The sequence below is a fragment of the Bos indicus x Bos taurus genome, chromosome 12 (assembly GCF_003369695.1).
Source record: "Bos indicus x Bos taurus breed Angus x Brahman F1 hybrid chromosome 12, Bos_hybrid_MaternalHap_v2.0, whole genome shotgun sequence".
NCBI classification, from domain to species: Eukaryota; Metazoa; Chordata; class Mammalia; order Artiodactyla; family Bovidae; genus Bos; species Bos indicus x Bos taurus.
The window spans coordinates 77,216,657-77,239,494 of NC_040087.1; the positions used below are offsets into that span (position 1 = coordinate 77,216,657).

Consider the following 22,838-nt stretch of genomic DNA (forward strand, 5'->3'; position numbering starts at 1 on the left):
GATTGTTTGAATCTGACTGTGAGTTTCATGACTATTGTCGTCAACAAACAGAACTCAGTTCTTCACCCGTGCCTGCCTCCTGACCAGGGTTATGCACAGGAGACGCTTCCCCTAGAACTCTGGTCCTTGGTTTCTCTGCAGCCTCGTCTCCCTGTTATTTACCTGCGCTCTTGGCGGATGTGGTGTTGCACGCTAAGAATGGACCTCTCCTTCGCCGGCTGCCCCTCAAATGATCCGCTCAGCATGCGCTGTCGAGTGCAAGCTCTAGAGAAAAAAAAGGAGCCCAGATAAATGCCTGATTCATACACTTGGGATGAATAATGCATAACTGCTCATTACCCTTCTTATTTTTAAGGAAACACCAATGATAAGACAAAATACGGCACACGACACATCGTCAGAAAGGTATATGAGCTTTAGGTTCTGTGTCAAGAGCACTTTCAAAACAGAATGGTCATAACCACAAGAAAGTGCTGAAAAAGAAACAGACCCCCCAGCCCCCGCCACCAAGTAGGAGAGCCTCTATTGAGATTCTATAAGCAGTAGGGCCAGCCTTCCCCTGGGTACCCTGGATGTTGGTTTTCAATTTAGACAGGGAGGTTTCTAATGAAAGCCCTTAGGGAAAGACTTGTCCAACCCAGGTTCCTGGGCTGATGGAATATATGTTTCGAGGAGATTTGCAGAATGCTAGGAAAAGAAGAAAGTGAAAAGTTAGAGGTAGAAAAGTAATGGAAAGGACAGGTAATTAAAACTGGAATAAATACCTAGAGAAACGTCAGCTTTAAAGCCTGTGGCTTATAGGGGACCACTTTCTTTGCAGTCACAAAACTCTGAAGGCTTTTAAAAACATGTTCTCTTTAAACCATAACCAGGCCTGTGTTAACTTCAGATTTGCTAATGAGTGAAGACAATTGGGGGATAACTCCTGTGAGGTAATGATTCTGAGAGAAAACATTGCTTCTCCAGGAAGCTCTGTCCAACTGGAAAAGATGGGAAGTCCCTTGACATAGTAGTAGAGTGGAAAAAAAATAATTCCAGGGTGAAGAGACCTGGTTCCAAGGTGACACTGTCATTAATGAGTTGAGGGACCTTTGCACTTAATTTCATCACCCCAGAAGCGAGGAAAAGACCTTGATGTTGAAGAAAACTCATAGACTTAAAATGCAGTGATTTTGTAACAGGCAAATCTTATGACACCACAGGTATTCAAACCAGAACCCATGGACTTCTGGCACTGCTTTCCAGAACACGGTCCGATTTATGGTTCCTAAAGTGCATTTCCAGAGAGGCTTTGAATCACATCATTACCGTCCATCTTGGAGTTAAGATCTTTGAGAAAAAGACCTATGTCTATTCAGCATACCTAAAACAGCATTTTTATGATACCATGTGTATTTTCAAGTACTTAAAAAACACTTTTGATGCCAGTGAAGATCATTGTGATGAATACCTATGAAAGCAATACACATGTAATGAATGTAAATGCATTACAGGAAATAAGGCCCCCAAATCACTCTTCTCAGCTTAATCAATTACATAGGCCACTTTGAGATAGAATTAAAATTTTATTGAACAGCAAAGAAATATAGAGACGATGCTTATTTCTGGGTTTCCCAGGTGGTACCGGTGGTAAAGAACCCATCTGCCAGTGCAGGAGACATAAAGGACTTGGGTTCGATCCCTGGGTTGGGAAGATCCCCTGGAGGAGGGCATGGCAACCCACTCCAGTATTCTTTCCTGGAGAATCCCATGGACAGAGGAGCCTGGCGGGCTACAGTCCATGGGGTTGCAAACAGTCAGACATGACTGAAACAACTTAGCACACACATGTGGTTATTTCCAGGACTGGAATGAGGTCAAGAGGAAGATGCATTTGTAAATTCAGCTGAGTTGACAAAGGTATAGGATGATTTCATATTATGTATATTAAGAATTATTTTTTTGGACAAAGGCCTGAAAATCATGACGGCATTCTGAAAAATACCTACTTGGAGAACGGTGTTATTCCGGCATATACAGAACCCTGTCATTTGTATAAACCGTCAAGACTTAACCTTCAACCACTTTCTTAGTTAACTTTTATTTTTCATCCCAAGACTCTCCTCTAAAGTGGCTGAGACCTATAGGTCTTAAATATGCAACACATACAACTTGATTATAAAATACCCTTCTGCGTTGAGTGTCCTTGATGTCTGAAATACGTAGAATGTAACTGGCTGTAAGACGCCTGTGATTAAAAAAAAGAAAACTGCTGGTACCTGCCCAGTAGCCCAGTCTGAAGATGCCTGGGCACCCTTACTGGAGAAGAGTCAGGACCACAGCAGAGACGCCCTCTTCTGACTGAACAGGACAGGCAGGTCTCCATGGAGACAATCCCTCCCCCCAGGACATCTCCTCCTCCATCCCATCCAACAGCATGGCTGAAGCGCTGGGGAGAAAGCTGCTCCCCTTTTCCTCTCTGGCTGATGACCAGCTCTCTCTTTCCTGCTGGATCTAGAGAATTCAGAAAAGAATACTCAAAAGGCTGGCGTTTCAGCCGTGCATGTGACATGCAGCTTTGCAGTCCATGGTGAATCTTCCGTTTCTCTGGGATTCACTCATCCAGGGTGGGGGTCACGGGGCTGGTTTTTAGCTCTATCCTGCAATCAGAAAACCTGTGCTTAAGCAGACTAAGATGGAGACTTAAATGTAACATATGAAACCATTTGCTTTAACATTTGCCAAACCTGATCCTACCACTTCCTTCTATGTTATAAACACTGTTAGCCGGAAGAATTTTAAACTAGATACTGATGGGAAAAAAAAAGAAGAGAATGCTCTGTAACTCTGGATCAGTTAAAACATGTAACAAGGGACTTCAGAGCATCAGCCTCTGTGGTTTCCGGTTGCTGGGCGAAAGGCCTCTGCCAGTCTTCTTGCTCTCTGAGCACAGGCTGTTGACGTTCCTCCTCCTTCCCCGGGCCTACAAGGTGCCCACGAGATCCAAGGAGAGTGAAATCAGGCAGATGGGGCCCTTGTGTCTTCGCGATAATGGTCCCCTTTGGCATTTCAGGCCGTCATCCGCCAGCCTCACACCCCAGCATCCCACCCCCACCTCTAGTCCCAAGACGAAGCTCAACAGCCTCCACCTCCATCCAGCAATCAGTCCTTTCGTGGAGTCTTTTCTTAGACCAAATGTTCTGAAATCTCGTTCTTTCCCTTGAGGAGGTCCACCATCTTTTGAACTAGGAAACTCCAGAGAGAAAGTCTAGGGTTTCTTTACTGAAAACTGAGGGCCATATTCATGGCAAATTCAGTTCAGTTCTGTTGCTCAGTCATGTCCGACTCTTTGTGACCCCATGGATGCAGCACGCCAGGCTTCCCTGTCCATCACCAACTTCCAGAGCCTGCTCAAACTCATGTTCAATGAGTCAGTGACGCCATCCAACTATCTGTCGCCCCCTTTTCCTCCTGCCTTCATTCTTTCCCAGCCTTCATTTCTCCTGCCTTAATTCTTTCCCAGCATCAGGGTCTTTTCCAATGAGTCAGTTTTTTGCGTCAGGTGGCCAAAGTAAATTGGGTGAAGACAAATTTTTTTGGACTTCCCGGGTGGCACAGCAGTAAAGAATCTGCCTGACAATGCAAGAGATGCAGGAGACATGGGTCCGATCCCTGGATAAGGAAGATCTCCAGGAGAAGGAACTGGCAACCCAGTCCATTATTCTTGCCTGGAAAATCCCATGGGCAGACAAAGCATGCTTGTCTCAGCCCCAGTGGTCACTGTCTGCCCATGGGCCCCACGAGGGCAGTTACAGTCACAACTACTGAGCCTTCATTCTAGAGCCTGTGAGCTGCAACTACTGAACTCTGTGCCCTAGAGCCTGTGCTTTGAAACAAGAGAAGCCACTCCAGTGAGAAGCCTGCAAACCACAGTGAAGAGTAGCCTGCTCGCTGCAACTAGAGAAAGCCCGTACAGCAAGAAGACCCAGCTCAGTCAAAAACAAGTAAATAAAAAGGATATAAAAGAAGAAAATACATGGGGAAAATCTTATACTGAGTTGGCCAAAAACTTCATTTGAATTTTTCCACAAAACGGAATGAACTTTTTGGACAACCCAATACAAGGTGACCAGATGCCCAAACTGGGTTCCCTATGCATGATGCAAGAAACTCAGAGAGGAGGCTATGGATCTGGGGGAGAGGGGGGCTGCTGGAAGCAAGGGCGTGGGGAAGGATGCCCTGAGAACACCTGGGCTTTGAGGTCGGTGCAGCAAAGATGCAGCATTAGGATGTTTCTGCATAAATACAACAGCTTCACGCATAAGCCAATGTCACCATCTTTGATACACGTAAAATATTTTGTTAGTCAAGAAAACAATAAGCTTGGTAGAAAAGTCACTGCCGTCTGGCACAATCAGCTGCTACTAAGAGGTTACAGAGTTTCTAATGCAATGGGCCAAGGTTCACCCAAAAGTATGGTAAAAGATTGCTTTACTGTCTTTAAAAATAAATATAATTTTATTATGTGCAAGCGTGGACTGTCACCCAAACTATGAACTACCAAATTGAGTTTCGACATGAGTGTCATATAATTACAAACTCTGATATACATGGGTTCTGATAAGTAACATCAAGTGAGAAATAAACATTTCACCGAGGGGAAAGTACGAAAGGATGATGTTCCATGTTCCTGTAGCCATGTTATTAACCAAGCTTGTTTAATGCTTATGTCATTCGGTCATTTAATGCTTACGGCATTAGTTACTTCCCTTACTAGACTGTGCATTTTTCACAGCCCATTTTATCACTCAAACTCATATTCCTAGAAGCAAAGTTCCTGGCACGTGAAGGGACTGACGGAAGACAGGGGGATGTAGGGGTGTACAGAGAGTAGTGATGAGTATGTGTGTGCGTGTGTGCACGCGTGTGTGTAGTGGGGCATGCAGGACCTAGAACTTGCTAGTCTCAGGTTCAGAGTAGCAAATTCACCCAGAAGTACAGAGGGGCTTCACAGTCTGCCTTTGTCTGGAGACTTAACGGAGAAGATGATTTGCAAAAACACACAGTTTGGAATCAAACACTTCTGACCTCAGCTTTTACGAGCTACAGGACCTCAGGCAAGGGATGTGTCTTCTCTGAGCCTTGGTGCCATAAGCGTAAAATGTGGGGACGAAAGTACTGACTTCATAGGGAGTGGGAAGGACCAAGCAAGGTTATGAACATGCAAGTGCTTTGGGAACGCTGATGCTCGATTTAAATTTCAGTTTCCGTTAGCCACTCTTCTGTCTTGTCCTAAGCCACAGTTGATGCTGAAACTTAGAGGGTGGAGGTGGAGGACAGGAAGTCTGATGGACATCTGCATTGGACGGTAAGTCTTTTCTGTTCTGACTGTGAACGGAGATGTACTCTCTGGACCAGCGTTGCAGCCTCTTAACTGGTCTCCACAAACGTATTATTATCACAGGCAAAGTGATGTCTGAAGTGACCATCCGTGGTGTGACGGTGGTCCCCTCCCCCTGGTGATACGGGGCAGGACCCTGTGGCCCTCCCCGCTGCCCATCCTCCACCTGTCTGTTGTCTGCGGAAAAACCTTAGCCAAGGAAGAAGGTTAATCAGAGAAGTGAGAACACACAGAAACAAAGGAAAACAGTCCAAGGAGACCAAATGGGAATAGTCATTAAGCAGAGTCAAGGACCCTTAGTTCCTTCTCAGTGGCTGTAGATAATATTCTGAGCCATGTCCTGTGAGTTGTCTTACAGATACTGAAACCCCCGCCAGGTGGAGAAGTGAACGACAGGATGAACTGACTGTAGCCATGATGTGAGTGCCTGTGTTCTCAGTTGCTAAGTCGTGTCCAAAAGCTGCCACAGTTCTGAGAACTGGCCTCAAGAAATGCAAACAAACCGACCCTAGAACTGAAGATTAACTACTTAAACCAATCAACATGATGCTGCTCAGACCACCGATGACCAATTTCAAGATGCCTGTCAGGGCTAACTGTGCTGTCGCTGTATAGAGCCCCCTCGTTCTCTCTATAGAAGCTCGTGCCCCCAGACTGTTGGGGTTGGGGAGGAGTCAGCCTTTGGACAGAATCCACACCCACCCCCTACCCAGCTGCTGGCATCCAAAATGAAACAAACTTTCCTTTCCACCAACCTGCCCTCTATATTACCCTCCCAGGTGGCTCAGTGATAAAGAACCCGTCCGCCAGTTCAGAGACTCAGGAGACGCAGGTTTGATCCCTGGGTTGGGAAGATTCCCTGGAGAAGATGGCAATCCACTCCAGTATTCTTCCTGGGAAAGTCCAAAGTGAGACACGACTGAGCACACACGCACGCCCTCTGTACTGGCTTTTGAGTGGGAGCAGCCAGACTGCACTGTTGGTTACGCTGGTTTCCCTGCCCTTGTGTAGCCCCTTGAGTGTAGGCAGGACTTAAGAGACTTGCTTTTAACAAACAGAAGGCAGAAGGAATGGAAGAGGTCACCAGACACTGTGGTTCCACCTTCTGCAGTCTCTCACTTGCTAGAGGAAGAAGGTGGCATGCTGGGAGCTGCTCTAAGGAGAGACCCCCTTCCTAAGACATGGGGGTCTTCCATCAACAGCCCAGGAGGCACACAAGCTTCTTAACAACTGTGCAAGCGAGCTAGGAAGGGGATGCTTCCCATTCCCCTCAAAACGCCTGCAGCTTTGTGAGAGACCCAGAGCCAGAGACCCCGCAAAGCCATGCCTACCTTTTTTATTTTTATTTATTTTTCATTGAAGGATGATTGCTTTACTATACTGTATTGGTTTCAAGAGGAAGGAGACACACGTATACCTGTGGCTGACTCATGCTGATACATGGCAGAAAGCAACACATGCCCAGCTTCTTGACCAAAGTTGTGAGTTCATCCACGTGCTGTTTAAATCCCTAATTGTGGAGTAGTTTGCAACACAGCAATAGGTAATGAATACCGTTATCATCACTGCCTTAAAATCCTCAACATCCTATCGCTCCTCAGAAAAAGATGAAGACCCAAAGCTCAGCTTGACTGGCAAGGTCCTGAAGGGTCTGCCTCTGACAGCCCCTCAGGTCCCATCTTCCACCAGCAGGGACCTTGCTGACAGCCCCTCAGGTCCCATCTTCCACCAGCAGGGACCTTGCTGACAGCCCCTCAGGTCCCATCTCCCACCGGCAGGGACCTTGCTTCCACATCGCTCTCCGTGGTCCTGCCGATCCTCACAGGTGCCGGGCTCCAAAGAGCTCCAAGACACCCCGGCTGGTCACTGATGACTCCACCTTGTACACAGTAGGTGCTCAACAAACATTTGTTGAATGAACGAACCTTGACATCTGCAAAGATCAAATATTTTCATTTCTTTTTTGATCCTTTTATGCTCACGAAGCATGGAAATAATCACAAACAAAACAGCATGTGCTTGAACTGTGCTTTTGAAAGGGGACGTTAAATAATCTTAATTTGATCTCAAGTTAGAATACTACTAACTTTTTATTTATTTTTTATTCATTTACTTTTACTTTTTTTTTATTCATTGGGCTTCCTTGGTAGCTGAGACGGTAAAGCATCTGCCTGCAATGCAGGAGACCCGGGTTTGATTCCTGGGTTGGGAAGATCTCCTGGAGAAGGAAATGGCAACCCACTCCAGTACTCTTGCCTGGAAAATCCCATGGATGGAGAAGCCTCATAGTCTACAGTCCATGGGGTCGCAAAGAGTTGGACATGACTGAGTGACTTCACTTTCACTTGAACACTACACCACTCAAGAAACACACTGCATGTCTATGATAGAGGAGACCCTGAGACGGGAATAAAAAATCAGACAGTGTTCCTTGCAAGTAGAAAGCTTATAAATCTTTATCTGTATCCTATGAGAAAGTTATTAAGAGAAACTTGCAAACCATCACTGGGAACAAGGTCACCGTATACCGTGTCTTACAGCAATCTACGGCCAAACCAAAATAGTAAATAAGGGAGGAATTTGAGACTGTTACTCTTTTACCAACAAGAAATAAGATGCATCCGTTGTTAAAGTTACTCAGGAAAAAACCTAGTCCGAAGGAAAAGTACTCGAAGATTCAATTCTATTTTGCTGCTTTACATTTTTCATAAGGATTTAGATGCCTTCTGGTCTCGTGGAAGGAAGACAATGCTCAGGTGTTGAAGACACACACTGATCTCCAGGGACAGTCTGGCTCGTCTGGGCAGAGGGGAGACCCTAAGAGTTGTGACGTGAAGGTCTTCAATATCTTTCCTTTATCCCTTCATAATGGCAAGTCCTTGAAGCCTGGGTTCTTAGAAACTCCATTATGTGGGCTTAAAATTAAAAACAAAACAAAACACTTGGTCAGCTTGCCTGGCTTCTGGAACGGGAAGGCACAAGGCTTCAAGGGTCTGGTGAAAAATAATGAAGCCTTTTGTCTTGTCTGAGTGAGGAAATTCTCTATTATGCAGGCATCTGTAATCCCTTTATCCCTGCTCCCTGGAGGAGAAGGACAGTGGGGCATGCTCCTTCTCCCAGCTGGGGTTAACGTTCCGCCCTCTCTACCTTTGAAAGTAAAACAAGACTAGGACCCCTGATGATGACTCAAACGTGGGAATATTCTTCAGCAAATACGCACTCCCAGTTGCAAAAATATTACCCCTGGTTTCTTGCCAAGCCTTTGAAAAAAAAATATGAAAGATTGACTCCCCCCCACCCTTCTCTGCCTTGCCTTTGTGTTGTGGAATTTCAATTACCCCTTATATGACAGCCATATATTTATATAAAATCTTCTATGGAGGTCGAGGGGAGAGAATCGTGTCTTAAGAAATTGTCTCTATTTTTCTTGACATGTCTCCATCTAAAATATTTTAAGAGTGGCCCAAAGATGATGTTTCTAAGAGAGATCTTGGGGCTTTATTAGCCTTTAAACACCACGAGTTGTTTATAGAAACGGTAGCAGGGGGTCCTTGGTTTCTTTCTTAGCTGTCTCCACATCTTCTTTCTTAATGTTCCCGGACACGGGATAGGCAAAGTCTGTACGTTCGATAATGAAAGACAGAGGCCTGTGAGTCTTCAAATTACTTTCATACATTATAGAGAAGTTAAATTACATGATATTAAGTGTCCAGTATTAAATGTCATTACCATCTAAAGGCATGGTAATATGACTTCATAGAACGTTGAATTTGAGGGTCCCCTTGTAAAGTATTATCAGATGTGGTCAATGTAAGATAGTCACATCAAGAGACTTATTGGAAAAGACCCCGATGGTGGGAAAGATTGAGGGCAGGAGGAGAAGGGGGCGGCAGAGGATTAGATGGTTGGATGGCATCACTGACTCAGTGGACATGAGTTTGAACAAACTCTGGGAGACATTGGAGGACATCGCAAGGAAGCCTGGCGTGCTGCAGTCCATGGGGTCGCAAGCAGGAGGACATGATTGAGTGGCTGAACAACATCAAGAGAGAATAGAGAGATAGTCCTTCAGGGGTAATGACGTAAAACCATGGCTTCAGAACCTGGGAAGAGAACAGGTGAGTGCTTCCTGGGAAGGACTCTCACCTGCCTCCACAATGCTAAAGCTAACGGTGAGTTCCTCGCTCCTGGCCTCCGGCAATGAGAGAAGAGCTGCGTTTGTTTATAGGTTTATAGTTAATATCGTACTGAAGATCCAGCTCCTTCGTGAGTCAGCCCAGGCCTGAGAACGGCTCTTCAATAGCCACAGAGAATCAGTTCCTTCCGATCTTGTGTTTTTCAAGAAAATGTTTTCATACGTAGACATGTAAATACACCGACAACCAGACCTCACTGTTTTAGATCGAAAAACGAAAGAAGCCTTAAGTCTTATCGTACACAGGTACCATACGTGAGAAGGAAAATGACCTCTTGAGAAATCCATGCCTTTAGTGCATCTATTGAAATTCAGCAAATAAAATATCTGAAACCCTGTACCATTCACTGTGTGGTGAACCTTGCTGAGGATTCCGAAAAATGCCAACTGCCATGCAAAGGCTGAGCTTTTTAATACCAAAAACTAAATCTGCCAAATGCTGCATAAACCATTCAAACTGATTTTTCTAGAGACATGCATCTTCCTCTAGTACTTACTGCTTTACCCATCAATGATAAAACAGTAAAAGAAAAACCTAGTCAAAATATCTTCCCACATCGGTTAGGTAAAATTTCATAGTAGCTCTCCTAATCCATAGTATTAATACAATCACTTTGGGGGCTTATCTGAAAGTAATCTACAATTCATATACTATGTCAATGAAATATATTTTGATTACTACAAATCAGGTACTACCTAGAAAAGTAGAATATATTATTTTACTATGTAAGGTGATGGATGTTACCTAGACTCCTTTGTGGTGATCATTTCATAGGATATACAAACCTCCTAGAATCACTATGCTGTACACCTGAAACTAATACATATGTTAATTATATCTCAATAAAACATTTTTCAAAGTTCAAGGAAAGGGGAGAAGGCAATGGCACCCCACTCCAGTACTCTTGCCTGGAAACCCCCTTGGACGGAGGAGCCTGGTAGGCTGCAGTCCATGGGGTCGCAAAGAGTCGGACACGACTGAGCGACTTCACTTTCACTTCTCACTTTCACGCATTGGAGAAGGAAATTGCAACCCGCTTCAGTGTTCTTGCCTGGAGAATCCCATGGACGGAGGAGCCTGGTGGGCTGCCGTCTATGGGGTCACACAGAGTCAGACACGACTGAAGCGACTTAGCAGCAGCAGCAGCAGCAGCAGCTGCAAGCAAAGAAAGTTTAGTTGGTAAAAGCAAACAAAACAAGAATATATTGTTTCAATTAAGTTATATTTTGCCTCCTTGAAATTTTCACTATTTTGTGTTTTATTCAAATGCAAGCACCCATGGATTCTTTTTTTTTAAATTAACTAATTATTTTTTCTGGCTGCACAATATGGTATGCAGAAATTCCCCCACCAGGGGTTGAACCCAAGCCCCTGAAGTGGAAGCATGGAGTCTTAACTACTGGACTACCAGGGAAGTCTCCCACATATCTTATTGCCTTAGTTTATTGTTCTCTGAATACAGCTAATTTCTACCCATTTACTTAGTCTCTATATCTCCAAATGGTCTTCCAACCAGTCTACAAGTTTTTTAAGTACCAGGAAAATCTTCATAAGGAAAGCCAACAGTTAGGCAGACTTAACAAAATCACAGATAAATATTTACAATAGTATTTAATATTTACATGAAATATTTGATTACTGTGTAATGGCAATACTAATAGAGTCATACTAAAAATCTATGTATTTCTAAACATAGTCAATATATTAATACATCTATTTAATAAATCAGATAGTAATAATTTAATTTAATTAATAAAGGGTACATTAATGCCCCATACTCTCTTTCCTTAAAACTTCAGGTTATTCTTGCTAATGATGGTTATAAACATTTGCCGTGGTGTCGGCAGGCTGACCAGTCTCAGCCTGCTTCCTCTCGTCTGCGGGGTCCTCCTGGTGCACCACAGCCCCCAGGGGCTGAAGCAGGTTTCATTGAGCTCTGGCAAGTCTGGCCCCGGGTTCTGGGACGTGCACGGTCCTCGCATCCTCTCGGGGATGCTGTGCATGCCCTGTGAGCCGTGCCCAGGGCACGGAGCTGCACAGAACTCCCGTGACCTTACCCAGAAGTTGCTGAACTCCTGGGCTAATAGATGAAACAATAATTTGAAAAGGAGAATGTGTTCCATGGGAAAAAGCCGAGGGGATAAGAAATCGTGCTCTGCATTGCAAAGCGCTCTTAGACTCCCTGAGAATCTTCTCAGAGAACTGGCAGCTCCAGTCTAGACAAGACAAGGCAGAGGAGGATGAAGAGGCTCTTTGTCCTCTCCTCAAACTCCCCTGCTCTCACAGCTAGTGAAGTGCATAAGGACAGGTGGACTTTGGAGGGAATCTTTGATATTTAATTTGAATTTCTTCCTCTAGAAAGTTCTATGTTCTCCTCCATGGTTCAAAATTAGGTTTGCCACCCCTTCCAGGGGAATAAGATTTAGATGCTTACATCCTAGGGAAGAGTCCAGATGTCAGTTCATCTCCCTTGGGGAGAGAGAGCTGGGAGAATAAGACCCTCAGAGATGCCAGCGGATCAAGAGAAATACCTCACTGAGCCCACGGCCCAGGAAGGACCTACCCCAGCTAAGCCCTCAACAATCCTGAAGTTATGGAGCGCCAACGCTATGTGCACGTGGAAGGTTCCAGGCAGGAATTACAACCCCTGCAGAAGAGGATGCCATGCGTGTCCCAGCCCCAGTGGTCCCTGGTCTGCCCATGGTGCCCCTGTTGGCAGTCACACCTTCTGTTCAGCTGCTCCCTTGCCCTGGGCACCAGCCCCTCTGAACCAACGATCTCAATTAAATCCTGCTCACCGTCACTGTTCCGGCTGCCAAGCCCATCAGGCTCCACTTTACCAACACCTGCGGCCACCCCCAAACCTCTCTGTGGGATGCTGGTCTCTACCTGTTTGACTAGGCTTCCTGCCAATGCCTCTGTAGGTTCTGAGACAGGACTATTTTATTTCCTGGCCTATCCAAGCAGAATGGAGACTTTCACAGCCTCCCTTTAGGCATTTACAAAGATCACAGTTCTCCATGTCCAGGAGTTTCCATCGGCTATTGGGGATGCTAACCTGGGCTGAGAAATCTGTTGTTAGTTCACAACTATACCCGAAAATAAGCATCCAGCAAATGAATTAAACAAATGATCTGATGATACCCTGAAGATGTTAGCCAGTCTAGCAAAGCTTGGTGGTGGCAGTGGTTTGGTCACTAAGTCATGTACGACTCTTGCGACCCCATGGACTGTGGCCTGCCAGGCTCCTCTGTCCATAGGATTTCCCAGGCAAGAATACGGGAGTAGGTTGCCATTCCCTTCTCCAGAGGATCTTCCTGACCCAGGGATTGAACCCAGATCTCCTGCACTGCAGGTGGATTCTCTACCGACTGAGCCACCAGGGAAGTTTCTCAAATGAGCTGCAGCAGTACACTGCTTCTAGCTGGGTAAGCAAGGACTTTGGGATCAACCCGGAAAAAGAGTACACTGATGTGTCAAAAGCATTTTATGCTCCTCAGATCTGGCCTCTGCTGGACAACAGTGGACATTCTGCAGCAAGCCCTGGAGGATCAGCTTTGAAAGGTAGCTGTCAGTTGCTTGTCCCTCAGGGGCAACCGTGGGTCTCCCCTAACTTGTTCCCAATAATGGAAAATCAACTGCAGATACCAACCTGTGTAACCCTCTCCTGTAAGTCAGGGGCTATAAATTTACAGACCTCATTTAAGAGAGAGAAAACAGAGGTGCAGAGACATAAGCAACTTGCCCAACGTCAGACATCCAGAAGGCATGGAGCCAGGATTCTCACTTATTTGGGCTACAGGGTTGCTGAGTAAGTACTTGATACACATGCCCTGGTAATCCTATGGGGTCAAAATGCAGAGGGTGCAGGTTCGATCCCCGGTCAGGGAACTTAGACCCCATATGCTGTGTGGTGTGGCCAAAAGATTGAAAAAAAAATGTGTGTGTATATATATATATATATATATATATATGTATATGTATATTTATACACACACACACACATAGAAAGAGAGAGAGAGAGATACTACTCAGTTTTGGTATATTGTTTTGTTATATTAAAATGTCCATGTCTTCAGTGTAGGAACAATTTAAGGAATAAACTTTGAAAAAAGTGATGAGAAAAACTGACCCAGTAAGTCATTAAATATATTTAGTTTCTAAACAGTAAGTAGCATTCAATTATATTTTAAACATATTAATTCAGTGTATGGAAAAGACAATTATATAATAGATCCAAATATCACATTACAAAAATCATACTGGACTGAGCACTCAGAGAGGTTATAAGATTCCTAGCTAAAGAGATACTGATGGTGAAATGCAAAAGGATGGAACTTTCTGAAATAATGGAACGTGTTTAATTATTTTATTCTGACATTTCTCGATGCATTCAGCCTCACAGGAATGATAATGCGTTTTTGCTCAATTTCAGGGCTCAAATTAGAGAAATCTCAGGAGAGGGGGCGATGCTTTTGAAAGCTCACTGCTTGGTGTTTTGATTTCATCTGATGTGGTATAAAGGTCACTGCCTTTTGAAGAAAGCTTTCTCTAGTGGAGCTGAACAGTGTAGCCAAAGTCAAAACAAGAGTGAATTTAATAGCAACCTTGGATTTTATAATTTAGGGCCATCTTCTTTCTCACAAGACTCTCCAGGTAAGCCTGGCCCATTAGTGCCAAGTGAAACAGCTGCATTTAAGCTTTTGACAGTGTTCTCAAGTTCTGTTAAAATGCCCTACTTTTGTTTCTCATCGAAGTGTTTCTATACATACCCAGAATTTCATTTCAATTTTCAAAGCACACATTAATTTCAAAAAAATAATAAGTAGAAAAATACAACTGAAAGATGATTATATTATGTAGAATTATATTCAGATTATAATATGTAGAAATCACTGGTGACCCCACCACTGATTCAACACTCTAGCCTCTCTCTGAAAGTCTTTTTTCTTTGTGGACTAGAATTTCCTGTTCATAGGGAGGTATACAGCATGTTCTTTGCTAGAATAACTCAGATCCTGTTTCAAACAGAAGATGGATATTTGAAAATGTGGGTCCCCTGAGAAGTGAGAACCCTGGTAATTCCACAGCTTCAATATCAGTACTAAGAACCAAGACCCCTCCATTAATAGGACTTGAATATTCATTCCAGGAAAATGATTGTCCAGGAATTTAAGGCCATAACAAGTAAGTAATTTCATTGTTAGCTTCAAGAACTTTCCGAAAATCCACTCATCTGAACTACAGACTAAAGGACTGTTTTCTCTCTCTAGAAAACAGGTCATCCACTGGACACACCGGTCCAGACTGGTTCTCATTAAGACTCAGGCCGAGACCCTGCCTAGCTGGGTCCACCAACCCTAAACATTTTAAGAATGCTGTTACTCAAAATCAGTTATATTTATTTTTGAAAGGTAATACATGAAAATGAAGGTGTTAGTTGCTCAGTTGTGTCCAACTCTTTGTGACCCCATGGACTGCAGCCCGTCAGGCTCCTCTGTCCATGGAAATCCCCAGGCAAGAATACCCGAGTGGGTAGCCATTCCCTTCTCCAAGGGGAGCTTCCTGACCCAGGGGATTTGAGCTCAGGTCTCCTGCATCCCAGGCAGATTCTTTACCATCTGAGCCACCAGGGAGGTTAAGAATTCAAGACATAGAATAGAATAGATTTCTGCAGCAAAGATGGCAGCTCAGAGTCACCATTTATTTTCCCTCTTCTCAAAATCACTCCCAAATCAAGAAGGTAAGTGAAATAACAGAAATACAAACTCCATCTCAATAGCTGATGACTAAACTGTTGAGCCATAGAGAGTGGAAAGGGCATTAAAGGCAGTGGACACCTAAACGTGTGTTACCTATTCTTCATTCCCGACCCGGAGTGTTGCCCTCCTCCAAATAGTAATGGAGTAATAGTATTTGTTCCCTGTATATCCTGAAGAGTACTAAACTCTTTTTTTTTTTTTTAATTGAGGTGTACCTGATGCATAGAGCTTCCCTGGTGGCTCAGTGGTAAAGAACCCACCTGCCAATGCAGAAGACTTGGGTTTGACTTGGCAACCCACTCCAGTATTCTTGCCTGGGAAATCCCATGGACAGAGGACCTGGCAGGCTACAGTCCATGGGATCAAAAAGAGTTGGACATGACTTAGCGACTAAAACAACAACTAATGTAAAACATTATATTAGTTTCGGGGTACAACATAATGATTCAATACTTGTACACACTGCAAAATGATCTAGACCCTTATATCAAGAATTTTGCCTAATCTCAACCAGACTTCCCCACTAAAAACACTGAAACCTAAGCCCCAAAACTTATGAATATTCACCCTTGACCTACCCCTTCTGAGTCATTATTAAGACTGCTGAACTGGGCGTTTTCCTCATAGTAAATATTACATTTCACTTGGCTTCATCAGCCAATTACTCAGATAACCTTTTTGGGCAGTCTATACCTCAAAGGCAGATGAGAAAACAGGGGTCAGATAAGCGAGTTGCTCAAAGTTATAGAGTCCCCTAACACTAAGTCCAGTATCCTGTGTACAGACTTTGGGCAGCCCAAAGATCACTTTCTCCAGACTTTAAACAGGGAACTAAGATCTCATATGCCCAGCAATGTGGCCCCCAAACTCCACTATTCTTAATAATGCAGGTGGAGTGGAAGAGAAACAGACTCCTTCTCTTTAGCACCATTTAGAGAGAGTTCCTTGGAGAAGGCAAGGAAAATGCCACCCCACTCCAGCGCTCTTGCCTGGAAAATCCCATGGATGGAGGAACCTAGTAGGCTGCAGTCCATGGGGTCGCTAAAAGTCAGACACGACTGAGTGACTTCACTTTCACTTTTCACTTTCATGCACTGGAGAAGGAAATGGCAACCCACTCCAGTGTTCTTGCCTGGAGAATCCCAGGGATGGGGGAGCCTGGTGGGCTGCTGTCTATGGGGTTGCACAGAGTTGGACACGACTGAAGCGACGTAGCGGCAGCAGCAGAGAGAGCTTCCTTTTATGGACTGATCTGTTCCCTGGTCAACCACTCCACCTCCAGTGTTTAGGTACACACGCATGTGTGCTTAGTTGCTCAGTCGTGTCCGACTCTGCGACCCCACGGGCTGTAGCCCCCCAGGCTCCTCTGTCTATGGAATTTCCCGGCAAGAACACTGGACTGGGTTGCCACTTCCTCCTCCAGGGGATCTTCCCCACCCAGGGATTGAATCTGTATCTCCTGCATTGGCAGGCAGATTCTTTACCACTGAGCCACCTGGGAAGCCCATTTCTTACTCACATCTGTGTAATACACACACCAATAAATTATATTCCAATGCTTATGCATTTTTATAGTGATCATGCTACTTTATAACATGGTCTTGGAAAATATGCTTAAGTAGCTCACTCAATTTTCTTTCCTGATACTTTAAGGCAGATTTCAATTAAAATTACATGTTTGTATAAGTATTCTAAAATGGATATGCTGTTGATTCTTACAGATTTTAAATATACATTGATTTTAAATAAATTAATAAATTACAATCACTTTATTTGTGGTATTAATTCTTTTAAATTTATTAACATTGATATATAATTATAAAATTTTTAAAAATTCATATTCTTCTTAATTATCTCTTTACCCCCAACTGGACTACACTTCAGAAATAACTGACCATATTTATCTATTTAATATTTTAGATTCAAGCATCTATAATATTTAGGTTCAAGCTTCTATGAACCCACCTGACAGAATATCTAGTTTTATGAATTATGATCTAATTTTGTGATTTGTGTTCATATATGGAGAAGGCAATGGCACCCCACTCCAGTACTCTTGCCTGGAAAATCCATGGACGGAGGAGCCTGGTAGGCTGCAGTCCATGGGGTCGCTAAGAGTCAGACACGACTGAGTGACTTCCCTTTCCCTTTCCCTTTTCACTTTCATGCATTGGAGAAGGAGATGGCAACCCACTCCAGTGTTCTTGCCTGGAGAATCCCAGGGACGGGGGAACCTGGTGGGCTGCCGTCTATGGGGTCGCACAGAGTCGGACACGACTGAAGCGACGTAGCAGCAGCAGCAGCAGCAGCACATGAGTAAAATAGAGAGGCAGCTACAGTTTCTTTAGATCATAACCTTGTTCCCAGAGCTGATAAGTAACAACAACGGCAGAAGTCTGCCACTCATTTCACTTTGGGCAGAGTTCTTCTCGAATGACAAAGAATACAAATTTTGGGTTTTGTGACTCAAATTAAAAATACAGAAAGCTTTCCCGTTTACCATTTTCCCCTTAAATTGTGATTTGTCCTTTAGACATCACAAAAGACATAATACTTGTAAGGAGAAGTTATTTCCATCTTTCTGCCATTGTCCGTACTTAAAATTTATGTTTAAGTGCATGAAAGAGAAAATGACCAATTGAGTTAGTAAAATATTACTTTTTCAAGACATCAGTGATGTGTTTAACATTATTTCTAAGCATACAGTTACTCAAACCTACTTTCTAGCAGGAAGTATATATGAATACTCAGAAAATTATTCATTATTTTAAAGAAACAGCTTTTTTTTGTTGTTTCATATAACCCTACTTGTGTTTAATTGTGTATCAATGTTAAATGGTGTTACCTTAAGATTTTCGTGACTGCAGTCTCCTTTTCTAGAAGATTCCTTGCCCTGATGCTGAAGACAGACTTGCGAAGCTGTAAAATTATGAGTGTGACTTTAGTTTCAGAATGTAAAGGGGAAACATACCAAAAGATCATTACATACACGAAACAGCTACACTATTAAAACATTAGGCATGAATGTTTTCACTAAAGCATCCTCATATGATTGATTCTATCATTTAATTTTAATTTCTACTCCTACTTTATTTGAATATAACTGCAAACAAGCTTTTTCAGCCACATGTCACAGCTATGGGGGCAACACACTGGCTGTGCTCATTGGTAATAAAATGTCCCTACATCTGGCTTCCCCGATAGTTCAGTGATAAAGAAACCCTCTGAAATGCAGGAGATGCGGGTTTGATCCCCGTGTCAGGAAGATCCCCTCAAGGAGGAAGGGGCAACTCACTTCAGTATGCTTGCCTGGAAAACTCTATAGACAGAGGAGCCCAGTGGGCTACAGCCACAGGATCTCAAGGAATCAGACATGACTGAGCACTCCTTCCAACCACACAGGCTTTTCAGTTTTCAAAGAATTCAAGGTTGCAATGACTACCGGACCCCTATCGCCATCTTTCAGTAAAATGTTCCCTAATATTTCAGTAAAATATTCCGGGCCTGTGACCCAATCCTAATCTGAATGATGAGTTTAGGAGTTTTTTTTTGCCTACAGACATGAAGACAAAAATGAGATGAACTTTAAAGGTTTCTTCCTTGTTGCCATGATGAAATTACTGCAGGGGGAAGGATGAGAAAAACAATCCTGGAGGTTGGCTACAAACTTGAAGACGCACTCCCCAAACTCAGCTTCCTAGTTGCAGAAGGTGATTGGTGGCACGTATAGAGGAGCCAGAGAGGGTGGGAAAGGGGCAGAGGCAGAGGACAGAAGCACAGCAGCCTGGAAAGATTCAGGACCAGGAAGGGTAGTGCAGACCACAGACAGTGCTCAGACAAAGCCCTATTCATTTTGATCAACAGATTAGATTTACTGAGTCCTTAGTATGATTTTAGTGACTACTGGAGATAAAGAGTTCCTTAGAATCTGAGGTCTTGCTTACCAGACACCAAAAGCCTAGTTATACAGTAAGTCTTCTATATACAAATGAGTTCTGTTCTGAGAGTGTGTTTATAAGTCCAATTTGTTCATAAGTCCAACAAATTTGGACTATGTCCAAAGTCAAAGCTGTGGTTTTTCCAGTGGTCATGTATGCATGTGAGAGTTGGACCATAAAGAAGGCTGAGCACCAAAGAATTGATGCTTTTGAACAGTGGTGTTGGAGAAGACTCTTGAGAGTCCCTTGGACTGCAAGGAGACCAAACCAGTCCATCCTAAAGGAGATCAGTCCTGCATATTCACTGGAAGGACTGATGCTGAGGCTGAAGCTCCAATCCTTTGGCCACCTGATGCAAGGATTTAACTCACTGGAAAAGACCCTGATTCTGAGAAAGATTGAAGGCAGGAGGAGAAGGGAGTGACAGAGGATAAAGTGGCTGAATGGCATTACTGACTCAGTGGACATGAGTTTGAGCAAGCTCTGGGAGATGGTAAAGGACAGGGAGGCCGGGTGTGCTGCAATCCATGGGGTCACCAAGAGTTATACACGACTGAGCAACTGAACAACAATCAACAAAGTTAGCTGAGGCCCCCCTCTAACACAATCGGCTGTATTGTACCGTACTGTAATAGGTTTATAATACATTTCACACAAATATTACATAAAAAACAAGCACAAAAAATAAAGAGAACACTTTTAATCTTTACAGTATAGTACCATGAAATGTGGGGCTTCCCCAATAGCTCAGTGCTTAAGAATCTGCCTGCAATGCAAGAGATCCAGGTTTGATCCCTGGGTTGGGAAGATCCCCTGGAGGAGGGCATGGCAACCCACTCCAGTCTTCTTGCTTGCACAATCCCATGGACAGAGGAGCCTGGTGGGCTATAGTTCACGGGGTCTCAAAGAGTCAGACATGAGTGACGCTACTGAGCGTGCACACACACACACCTTGAAAAGCACAGTAGTGCGGTGCACCAGCTGGCATACAGGACTGGCATCGAGTGAACAGGCAAGAAATAAGATACTGCACCACTGTGCTCTACATAGTCTTGACAGCAAGGCACAGAAAAGCGCAGTCACTTGTAAAGGATGCACACGCCGACAATGTCCACCAGACCCGTGAGCTAACGTGCGTGACTGGGTATGGGAACACACGTTCACATCTTTGAAAGTTTGCAACTTGAAGGTTTGTATGTAGGGGAGTAACTGTGAAGAGAAGGCTGTGACATATGAGATTATCAGAAAAAAGCAGGACACAGTAGTTACTAAAGTGTTAGGTGATATGCAGGAAGGACGTAGGAAAGATGAGAAGGGGTGGTAAGGTTCTGGGTGGGGGAGAGCCAGGCGTGTCTGAAATAGTTAGCAAAGACTCGACTGAAGAAGTAGAAGTCGTACTAGGCCTGGAGGCTGGTTGAGATTTCTACAGGCAAAGGAGGCAGTGGGTAAAGGACTCAAGTTGGAAATGTGTGCACAGGGCAGATTAATTTGGTGCAAACTATCCGCTTAAGTGCTGAGTCAGGTGGTCCTTCCAGCAAGGTGAGTGGAGGAAATACTATAAGGCACCATGTGTTCCAAACAAAGTTGAGGGAAGACGATCAAGCAGGAGACTGAACAACTCTGTATTCAGAGAAAGACAGACCACCCAGGGTCTGCTGAACAAAAGATGAGTAACTTGAGGTGCAAAGTCACAGGGCCCCAGGCTGCGGACAAACCCAGAAACAGATTCGGTCATGTCAACCCACATGGCCACATGGCCAGAGCTGGGAAGAGCTGGTCATCCCAGCACAAGTGACAGCCTGCAGGACGTCACCATAAGCAACAGGACTTTCCTACATCACGGCAGGCCCGTCATGAAGGCCCGTCATGAACACACCGGCAATTTCTCTCATGTGAGGAGAGCCAGTATACTCATCTGTTCTCAATAATGAAAAATGGAGCTGGTTTCATTATTCACTAGAACTCTTGGGAGAATAAATTAACGTATAGACAAGGAAACAAGAATGGAAGTCATTTTGTTGAAAAGTTACATTTTCAGGGTAACACACAAAAGCCCGCTTGCCGTGATCAAATCATAAAGCTTTCTTACATTTTATCCCCTCGACTGACAAGTGACTTTGGGCATTGATTTAACAGCACATCTCCTTAGGAACATTGAGTGGAGTCCCTTTGAAGACAGCAGACTCAGTGAAAGGTGTTCACACAGTCACGAAAGGGCCCAGGCCGTGGCTGTGTCTTTCCCTTAGTGTAAGATGATGGCCTGAACGCAATCACCCAGCTACAGGCCCTGTACCAGGGCAGCTGACACTTAACACAGTGCTCTTCATGTTGGGAGACACCTTCGCAGAAACTGGGGACAGTACCTGCTCTATTGTTTATAAAATTATTTCTGCACTGCCTGTAATTTCTAAAGAAAAGTGAGAGTGCTAGTCACTCAGTCGTGTCCCACTTTGTGACCCCATGGACTGTAGCCTGCCAGGCTCCTCGTCCATGGGATTCTCCAGGCAAGCATACTGGAGTGGGTTGCCACTTCCATCTCCAGGGGATCTTCCCAACCCAGGGGTCGAACCTTGGTCTCTGCATTGCAGGCAGATTCTTTACTCAGATTCTGAGTCACCAGGGAAGCCCAAAGGTTTCTAAATGATTTCTAAAGAGCCTCCAGATCTCCCTTGTCCTACACTTGAACTGAACAAAACAGAATTTTTTTTTTTAATTGGAGTACAGTTGCTTTACAATGTTGTGTTAGTTTCTGCTGTACGGCAAAGTAAATCAGCTATACGTATACATATATCCCTTCCTCCTTGGATTTCTTTCCCATTTAGGTCACCACAGGGCATGGAGTGGAGTTCCCTGTGCTGTACAGTAGGTCCTTATTACTTATCTATTCTATACATAAAAGTGTCAGAATACATTTGTAATTCATACCAAGGAGTCGCTGAGAACTGATTTTATAACTAACATCAGAATAAACTGGAAGTATAAATACTGTAATAGAATAAATTCAATTCAACTTTGGGAGATTCTTGACAGAAGAAAGATACCTAGATCTTCTATAGATACAGATGTAGAGAATTACATAGATCTGTGTAGGTATCTATATCTGTTAGCCTTGATATGTATTTATAAACTGTTGTTTCTTTCTGCAAATAAAGAAGGCCTATATAGGGATGATCTAGTTATTTGATTTCTTTAGTAAAGCCTTGCACAGTTCTTTCAGCCAAGGACAGGCCCTAAGCATCGGGAACTCAGAGCCACGCTGCTGTGCAGTGCCCTCTTCTGGCTGCAGGAGATACTGACAGGCACCTGAAATGATGAAAACCAGCCGAGTGTTTTTGGAATAATGCTTGTCTGCACTTATGTTTTTTAGAGGGTCTTTCAGGAAAGGCTCATGGGCACAATATTACTTACATCATACATTACTTACATTCTTACATCTTGAAAGTCAGTTTTCTTAGTTATTAAAAAACCTAGATCACATACACCCTCTCTGACCATCCTATATGTCACTCTATTTTCTTCTGACACAAAGCATTGTTACTGAAAAGGTTGATGGGAATCTAAA

The 22,838-nt window shown here is 43.9% G+C and overlaps 1 protein-coding gene across 1 annotated transcript in view; it reads right to left on the reverse strand.

Moving 5' to 3' along the window:
* The window catches only part of NALCN (sodium leak channel, non-selective), a 302,068-nt gene that overhangs the window by 54,736 nt on the left and 224,494 nt on the right, over positions 1-22,838 (reverse strand). The window contains exons 18-19 of the mRNA XM_027557923.1: positions 18,184-18,257; positions 163-264 (exon numbers count right to left, since the gene is read on the reverse strand). Of these exons, the coding sequence (XP_027413724.1) occupies positions 163-264; positions 18,184-18,257 (176 nt within the window). The remainder of the gene's footprint in view (positions 1-162; positions 265-18,183; positions 18,258-22,838) is intronic.